General features: G+C 47.6%; 1 protein-coding gene across 1 annotated transcript; it reads left to right on the top strand.

Annotated features, from left to right (window-relative positions):
* Positions 1–4279: 4279 nt before the first annotated feature.
* LOC126046726 (keratin, type II cytoskeletal 3-like) lies at positions 4280–8698 on the top strand. Its single transcript, XM_049819514.1, has 9 exons — positions 4280–4912; positions 5574–5788; positions 5998–6058; positions 6309–6404; positions 6581–6745; positions 7215–7340; positions 7547–7767; positions 8196–8230; positions 8337–8698. Exons 1-9 carry the CDS (start codon positions 4280–4282, stop codon positions 8696–8698), a joined length of 1914 nt encoding a protein of 637 aa, XP_049675471.1.
* The last annotated feature ends 431 nt before the right edge of the window (positions 8699–9129 follow it).

Here is a 9129-nt window from a genome sequence, read left to right as displayed (position 1 = left end):
AAGGAGGTCTCGCAGGGGTGAGGTGGTTGGGGTGACAAAACTGCTGGGTCAGTCTCAGTGTGATGGTCTGATCTGGCTGAGTCTGTGAAACACACGGGGTTTTCTTGAATGACGGCCATGGGAACGAGCCCACTCCTGGCAGTGGGGCAGGAAAGAAAGAGCCTTGAACGTGGATGCTCCTCTGTCCTTCCGCTGGGTCTCCTGCGGTGACAGAGGCAGTCGGTCCCGTTAGAGCAAAGCAGACTTTCAGACTCACTTGATGTTAGGAGGCTGTTCCTTCCCCCTTTCTCTTCCTAAGCCGTTTTCTTGTTTGTGTTGGCCAACCTGGGATATTCCCAAGTCCACCTCTGACTGACCACTGCCTCCAAGCACACCACTGGCCTCCAGCCGTGCTTCCCTGTCCTCCAGGGTGGTCCCAGTGCTAGGTCCCACATGACTAGCTGGTGCCGTCATGGCAAAGACGTTGCACGGCCCTAAGCATTTTTGGAGCATCCTATAAGGGATGGTGTGGAGGAGGGAAGGGTAATCATCACACCTCCAGCTCATTCAGAGCTAATTCCTCAGTATCCATGAAGTTGGAGCCAGCCCTGCAGCTTTTACTGTTGTCTGGACTGGCCGGGGATCCATGGGTTGCTTTTAAGGCATCTCCAAAAGGTAACTGAGCCCATGGGAAGAGCAAGATCTCACCCCCCTGTCAAGCCCTACCTCTCCGCAGAAGTAGAATATTTTTGATGACCTGTACATTTAGAACCAAAAACTCCTGGTGTGGTTTGACCTCTTGCTCAGGAGACCTTGAATCACATCCCTGGTCAACCGCAGACTTGCTCTGCGATCCGGATGAGTCATTTCATTTATCCCATGCTCCGTTCCCTGTTTGTAAATGCTTGAGACATAAACGTACCAGCGACTGTGGAATGTCACAATGCTGCCAGCAAAGGCATGTACCTACTTGGATGGGGTTTGGGCAACAGTTAAATATTCTGGTGAGTTGTAAAGGGACCTGAGATGGCGTTGAATGAAAAGACATCTACTTCCCTCAGAGTCACCCCAAACTAGCTGCCTCTGTGTAAACTTGCCTCCAGCAAATGACTCCTGACATCAGGGCAGCACCATGAAGAGACAAAAGGCTTCTAGATGTGTACAAATGCTGTAGTTAAAACAAACAGACACCAGAAAGCCCTTGCCTTTTGTTCCTATGATTGCACCAGCAATTAGGGGAAAATTCTCCCGAGCTGGACCGAGATGTGACATAATTTCTGCCTTTTGTTGGAGGAGCGAAAACATTTTGCATGGCCTGAAAGAAGTTTCGTTTAATTTCGTCATGATTTCCCCCGGTTTAAAAGTTGCTTCTAAAGCACAGTGAAAACACTTAGATGTCAAGTGTTTTATGGGAAGTGTGGGAATTAAATGCTTTGCTTTGCTTTTTTCCCCGAAATTCTCCCTTTCTGTGGTTGAAGACTTTTCCTAAGTTCAGTGCACATCAACCGACAGTGTTGCTGCTGAAATAAGCCTTTTCCTCCGAGTATTCAAGGCCTGAGCAGCTTTTCCTGTATTCCTGCTGGTTTATTTTCATAGAATTATAGAATAGTTTGGGTTGGAAGGGACCTTTAAAGGTCATTTTCCTTCATTAGGGCTTTGGTACAACGATGTTGTTTGAGATCCCTGCAGTCTGAAGCCGCCTATTGCGCTTGAACCGGGTGATGATGTTGATATCCAAATCCCGGTTTGATTTCCTAAACTTGGCTGGAGATGTGGCCATGACTCAACAAGCGTGTTATCTAAACACGGGCGCTCGGGACTCGGAGCGTTGTGCTGACTTAACGCATCTCCTCCCAGCGCGGCTGGGAACGCGAAAACTTTCTGATCACGTCGTCCCACCCACAGAAAAAAGAAAAAAAACCCCAACCCCCCCCCGAAAAACGTAACCATGTATTTGGTAATGCAGAGGGAGGCATTGTTAAATGTGTGTGCGGCTGTGCATGCGCACATATGTGATTATATCTATAACAGCTATAAACCCACAGCACCCTCCTGAACCCTGTGGTGTGGCAGGCAGCGGTGCAATGTATTTGAGTGATAAATTGAAGCGGAGCGTGTTCACAGCCCGGGTCCGCGGAGACAGCCCTGCCAGGTCTTGCTTGCAATTTGCCCCTCCTGTGGACGGGAAGGGCTGTTGAGAGATGGCTCTCGCCTTCGCCCCAAGAGGGGATCAGATGTTTGTCAAGTCTTTTGGCTCATGGTTGCAGTGATGTTTGAGGTTGTGCTTCAAAACCTCCCTGCCCGGGCAGCCGTTTGTCCCAGTTGTGGCATTTAGGAGACAATGTCTTGCTGAAGACCAACAAGCCATACGGGACCTCCCCAGCCCACATATTTATTGTCTATAAACCATGATGTACAACCACCAAAACACCTGTCCTCACCCATCCCTCCCCCAGTGACTTGTTGTTATTATATTTTTTTTTTTTTAGCCCTATCCTTCCCCTGATCTGCTTCGCCGTGTGCTCAGGAATCCACATTGGTGCTGGGGAGGGAGGTGGGACGAGCAGGCTCTGCAGGGACGGCCATGTTTTCGGTGGAAATGCCAGTTGAGCTGCGCGTTACGCCACGGTCCAGGTCCCTAGGCACTTTTGGAAATAGGTGTCTGGGCGATATATTTAGAGGTATTTAAACATCTGAAGATACCAAGAGTTGCTGGTGTGGATTTTCAAGATGCGCTTAATTGCCCGTGTCCTGTGGGAACTTCTGACAACTTTGCTAGACAGCTACCAGCACAGTTAGATGCCTCCATAGTCATAAAGATTTTTGAACGTCAGAAGTTCTTAGGTGGTTTTTCAAAGTTGAAAACTAATAAAAAAAGGATTTTCCTAATTAAAATTTAAAAATGAGACATTGTTATTTGATAAGCAGGCTTCTGCAAGACAAAGGGATGAATGCATGATGGGTCATAGCCTTATTACTACATGTTTAACTCATAAGCTAATCCTTTCTTAGTATGGCATCAAAACCAGAGTATTCTGATCAGCTTCTGCCTTTCTAAAATCTGGTGACTGCTTTCAAATAAGCTCAAAAAAGGATACCTACCTGTGTTCTTGAAGGAGGGCTCAACACAGCTCGCAAGTGTGTATGTCTGCCAAAATTATATTTGCATATAAATACTGAAGTAAGCCAGGCAGCTGAAAAACATGCATTTCCTCAAGTGAAAGTTATTGTACCCTCTGTTCTCCTCATTTCTATGTGTCTCTACAAACGAGGTGAGCTCTCCAGCATCCTCTGCTTAGCTAATTGCATGTAAATAGTTACAGGATTTATTATGTGGGCAGCATGATTTTGCATGCCTCCTTCTCTCTGTCTATTCTCAGAGCCATCTGTCCGTCTGTCCACACTTCCCACCGTAGCAGCTGGGTTCCTGATGTCTTCTCTGGCTCTTCTCACAGTCCTGAAGCCTTCAGAAAATCCTAAACAGATTTCCCATCTGTGACATTCGTGGCATTTCTTCACTGGTGCTGAGACTATCCTGGCATGAAGACTCCAGGACTCACTTTCAGTAAGAGTTTTGTCCAACAATAAATGAATTTCCAGTGCCAACATTGCTCCGGTACCTTGTTTCTGGTAAGGTTTTATTTATCGAAAAGTCGCAGAGCCTCATCAAAATGCAATTTGCTGAGCCCTGGCTCTAGATTGAGAAACTACTTCTCAAAGCCAAGGGCAATTTTCCATGTAAGAAGACGACTAAGGGTGTAACATAGGTGTGTTTTGGGAATTATGAAAGCCATGCTACAACTTGGCATGAACTACAGCGCTTGCCTGCCATGGGGCTTTGGAGTGAAAGATCAAAATAAAGATAAACATAAGCAGGGAAACAACCACAATGGATGAAAGGTGAAAAAAAAAAAAAAAGACTAGTATATCCTAGGGAGGCTGTTACTTTACCGCAAAAGCATAAGACTTCTTAGTCATTGAGTGCTACCATTTTGTAGACACAGTTGTATCTTTTTTAATTTTCTCCTGCATTATAGGGTGTGTTTCTGGGTAGGGTCAATGTTTGGCAAATTGAAGATGAAAATCTGTAAACCACACCACGCTGATGAAGACAGTAACTGTCTCCTCCTTCACGCCCATGCAAACCCAGCCCACCTCCAGAAACAGATAAAAGAGAGCATCTCCTGCCCTCCAGTCAGAGGGACTGACTTCCCTTCTCTTTGCACTCATCTCCTTGCAGCACAAGTCCATTGATATTTCTGATCTTCTCGATTTTTGACTCTGCTTGGAAGAAACAGCCATGTCTCGGCAGTCTGTCTGCAGGAGCTTTGGAGGCGGGAGTAGAAGGGGCTACAGCTCTTGCTCTGCCATCGGTGGTGGCTTTGGAGGAGGTGGCGGCAGAAGCAGGAGCAGCTACAGCTCATTCTCTGTGTCCAGGGGATTTGGAGGTGGCGGACGTTGTGGAGGGTTTAGCAGCAAGAGTCTCCATAACATGGGTGGCAGTGGAAGGATTTCCATGGGTGGATGCTATGGTGGTGGAGGATATGGAGGCAGAATGGGTGGCTTTGGTGGAGGCTATGGAGGAGGACTAGGCAGCTTTGGTGGAGGAATGGGTGGTGGAGGAATGGGTGGCTTTGGAGGAATGGGTGGTTATGGTGGTGGAATGGGTGGTTATGGTGGTGGAATGGGTGGTTATGGTGGAGGAATGGGTGGCTTTGGTGGAGGAATGGGTGGTGGAGGAATGGGTGGCTTTGGTGGACCAGGCTTTGGTGGCCCCGGTAGAGGTGGCCCTGGAATCCAGCCGGTGCAGGTTGACCCAACCCTCCTACAGCCAGTCCATGTTGAGATTGATCCTCAGATCCAGCAAGTCAAAAACCAGGAGAAGGAACAGATCAAGACCCTTAACAACCAATTCGCCTCTTTCATTGATAAGGTGAGAGGGTGGGATTGTGTCTAATTAAGGGTCAAAATTGGGAGGAACTTGCAAGTTCTGCAGAAATGTTGTCCTTTTTGAGCTAAATATCAGCAGGCTGAGAAGCTTGAGCAGAGTCTTTTTATTAAGTACTGCTAGGGAAGAGATGAGAATCTCTCATCCATAGGAGATCAAAGCTATGTCTTCAGGGCTTTAATCTAGCCTGTTGCACCAGGTTCAACTAATAGGTTATTCTTGCAAGCAGGCTCAACGCCTCCAAACTTCTGCAGGTTTCAGGCACAAATTTTCCCTCCTGTACCATTCTCTTTCCTAATACCCTCCCATTTAAGGATTCACTAATATAATTTTTTTATTGTTGTTTTCAAATATCAAGGCTTTTGAATCTAGACTAGAAATCTAAGATTTCTACACTACCCATGATGGGAATGTACTTGGAGCTGGTGCTATATTTGAAAGCTCCTTTGACTCGAATATGACTTAGAAATTTCCTCCTTTTCCCTATCTTGCAGTTTAGGCAAGAACAGAAATTAAAAAAAAAGAGACGTTAACCAGTTCTCTCACTGTTGTGCAAAGGAGAACCTTTTTATGTGATGAAAGAGATGCCTTGGCTGCTGCTGTTGTTCCCCATGTGATGGTGGATACTCCATGTGTTGGCTTTCAGGTCCGCTTCCTGGAGCAACAGAACAAGGTCCTCTCCACCAAGTGGGAGCTCCTCCAACAGCAAGGGCCTTCGGGGCCAAGGAAGAACCTCGATGTCATCTTTGAAAATTACATCCAGAACCTGAGGAGGCAGCTGGACTCAATCTTGGCACAGAGGGGACAGCTGGAGTCGGAGCTGCAGAACATGCAGCAATACGTGGAGGATTACAAAACCAAGTAAGTGCAGTGACAGTCTAACCCAGAAAGCAACACAAGCAGCTTGGCAGTCGTTTTTCTTCATGCACACGCTTTTTATGGCAATTGTGGACATAGTTTTTTCAGTCTAAGTATTTTATTCTGGTTTTTTTTTTTTCCTTTTAGTTTGCTTAGTGTGGCCTTAGGCAGGAAAATTCAGGAAACACAGGTTGTATTTTTACTCTCCATAGGTATGAGGAAGAGATCAACAGGCGCACAACTGCTGAGAATGAGTTTGTGGTGCTTAAGAAGGTGAGTCACATGCACTACAAAGTGATCGCTCAAATACCAGGCTTCATCTGTGCTTGGAGGGGACTCCCTCTTGAACGGGAATTTGTAGACATTGTAGGATCTGTGGGATGATATTTGAAGTCCCTTGGTTTTAATTTCCATAATTGAATAACACCATCACAGCTGTTACCCTCAGCACAGACTGTAATTTCCATGATCCTGAAGGATTTCCAAGAGGCAACGAAACTATTCTCTGTGATCTTTCCTTTAGGATGTGGACTGTGCCTACATGACTAAAGTAGAGCTGGAAGCCAAGGTGGGAGCTCTGACGGATGAAATCAACTTCTTGAGGTGCATCTATGAGGAGGTAAGAGCTCTCCCTTCCTCTGGGCTGGCTGGAGTTGCAATGAGGTGTGTGGTGGCCAAAGACACTGAGGTTGGACGTGGAGGTCCCATGTGGATTTGGTCTGGAGAGGCTGCCTGGACTGGCTGCTCTTTTCTGCCCTTCTCAGATGGTCAGGCTAACTCATGTCTTGGTTGTAGGAACTGGCTCAGATGCAGACAATCAGCCGGGACCTGTCTGTGGTGGTGTCCATGGACAACAATCGGCACCTGGATCTGGAGAGCATCATTGAGGAGGTCAGGCGCCAGTACGAGCAGATTGCTCAGAGCAGCAGAGCTGAAGCTGAGGCTTGGTACCAGAGCCAGGTGAGTTGGGAAGCAGTTAGGGAACCCTGGGTGATGGCTAGAGTTCGCAGATAATTTATGACAATGTGAGACATTTCTTCAAGCGAATGGTGCTGGAGCTTGTATGAGGAAGTCTCAAGAGGAATTGTGTTGATTTTGAGGGATCTGACTCACTGTTTTCAAGGTGCTCAGAATCTCACTTTGATGCACCGTACAAGTGTCTCAATAAAGATACCCCCAAATGTACCTTAGCTAGTAAATGCTTGCCCAAAGTAGCTTTTCAGAAGCCAAGGGATGCTTATTAGTGTCACTAAGATCGATTTCAAAGTTTGAAACCAGTAATTGAGTCTCAGAACCATCTTTTACATGGGCATCCATGACCAACATGATAGGTCCTTGTAGCAGCACCTGAGCTACGAAGCTGTTGACAAATCTCATCTAGGCATCAGGAATGTTTCACTGAAGGTTTACTTTGTTTTGGTGCCATCAGTACGAACAGCTGCAGAGCACTGCTGGAAGACATGGGGACAGCCTCCGCAACACCAAGATAGAGATCCAAGAGTTGACCAGGAACATCCAGAGGCTGCGGGCTGAGATTGAGAACGTGAAGAAGCAGGTAGGGGTTGGCTACTGTCTCATGGGATGCTGGTATCAGGTTGGATTACAAATGACCATGTGTGGGGCAGAAATGGTTTCTTAACAACCCCTTGTTTACTTCATGTAGATGTTTCCTTTTTTTCCTTGACTTCTCCACTTGGGGTTTGAGGGCTGATCCTAAGTGACAAAATGAGATCGGAAAAAGTGCCCTGTTGTCTTCCTCAGAACCAGCAGCTGCAGGCAGCTATTGCTGAGGCTGAGGAGCGGGGTGAGATGGCCCTCAAGGATGCTCGGTTAAAACTGGAAGAGCTGGAAAGTGCCCTGAGCAAAGACAAGGAGGAGCTGGCTCGCTTGCTGAAGGAGTACCAGGAGCTGCTGAACATCAAGATTGCGCTGGACGTTGAGATTGCCATGTACAGGAAGCTGCTGGAGGGAGAGGAGAACAGGTAAACTCTTGACCTCTGATTTGAGAGGGATGTCATGAACTATGCTGGATGCCTTGAGTTTTGACATTAATGGTGTAATCTCAGACCAGCTCTTTTGGTTAAAATGGGTAGATATGGCAATTTGCACTCTGGGTGGTCAGGATTGATAATTGGCATACCATGTTCACTACAGGTGGTATAACTATTTCATTTCTGTTATGTGCAAATTTTTTAATGAACCTCAAATCTGGAGGAACCTCATTGTAAAGAGGAATTGTCAAGGACTTCCTGCCTTAAATATAGTGATACTATAAATACAATATTTTAGTGATACCAAAGTTGCAGATAAGGATGAAGCAGGAAAATGTTTTGATAACGAAAATACAGTTCTGAGTTTTTACAATGCCTCTTTTGTTTGGTAATTAAAATTTACCAATTTCCCTTTGCAGGCTGTGCAATGACGGCATGTCCAACGTCAATGTCTGTAAGTATCTGCATTTGTTTCCTTGAGGAGTAGTAGCAGACCATGTCTTTTTGGAGACACAGCCTGCCAGTGGACAGCCTGTATGTAACCTGTGCTTCTCTTCCAGCTGTGGTGGGCAGGACCAGCATCTCTGGAGGCAGAGGAGGCATGGGAGGAGGCTTCGGAGGCGGCAGCGGCATGGGAGGAGGCTTCGGAGGCGGCAGCGGCATGGGAGGAGGCTTCGGAGGCGGCAGCGGCATGGGCGGAGGAATGGGAGGAGGCCTCTGTGGAGTAGGAAGCAGCATCGGAGGTGGAAGCATGGGCGGCAGCTGTGGAATGGGAGGAGGAATGTACAGCGGTGGCTTCTCTTCTGGAAGTGGAAGGATGTGCGGCTCTGGAGGTGGCAACTTCGGCTCTGGTGGGGGATCGTCCTCCATACGGAGATGCGTCACGACCACCTCCGTCAAATCTTCAGGAGTGAGATTCTGAGCCCCCAGGCCAGCTTGAAAAAGGAAAGAAGCAGCCCCTCTCTTCTCCCGGCAGCAGCCCAACCTCCTGAAATCCAGCTCCGGTGTCCTGCAATGAAACGAACTGTGTCCCTCACGGCCCACCACATGCCAGCACGTCTACCTGGCTCGGTCCCATCAGGGGAGTCTCGTGGCAACGCCGCATCCCGTTAGCAGCCCTGGCGAGCTGCTCGTTAGCCCCAAGCCCCGTGATGAAATAACCGCCTGAGCAAAGAAAAGTCTCACACGTGGATACCCAGCACGGAGAGCTGATTTACAGGAGGGAACTGCTCCGCCTTTCTTGCTGTGTTGTACATTTCTGGCTGCCTCGTGGCAAACGTGTATAAAGCTCCTCTTTCTTCCTCTGTCCTCATGTCCCTTCCTCGATGGCCGTATCCCTGGGGTGCTTCTGCA

Source organism: Accipiter gentilis, chromosome 16 (genome assembly GCF_929443795.1).
Source record: "Accipiter gentilis chromosome 16, bAccGen1.1, whole genome shotgun sequence".
In the NCBI taxonomy this organism is placed as follows: Eukaryota; Metazoa; Chordata; class Aves; order Accipitriformes; family Accipitridae; genus Astur; species Astur gentilis.
Note: the sequence above shows the minus strand (reverse complement) of the source record. Positions and strands in the feature narration are given on the sequence as shown.

What these genes read in the sequence shown, in the direction of transcription:
- LOC126046726 (XM_049819514.1), top strand. Translation starts at nt 4,280, where the DNA reads ATGTCTCGGCAGTCTGTCTGCAGGAGCTTTGGAGGCGGGAGTAGAAGG. An exon ending in GTGGAGGATTACAAAACCAA is followed by an intron (nt 5,789 to 5,997) that starts GTAAGTGCAGTG and finishes TACTCTCCATAG; the next exon opens with GTATGAGGAAGAGATCAACA. An exon ending in TTGAGAACGTGAAGAAGCAG is followed by an intron (nt 7,341 to 7,546) that starts GTAGGGGTTGGC and finishes TGTCTTCCTCAG; the next exon opens with AACCAGCAGCTGCAGGCAGC.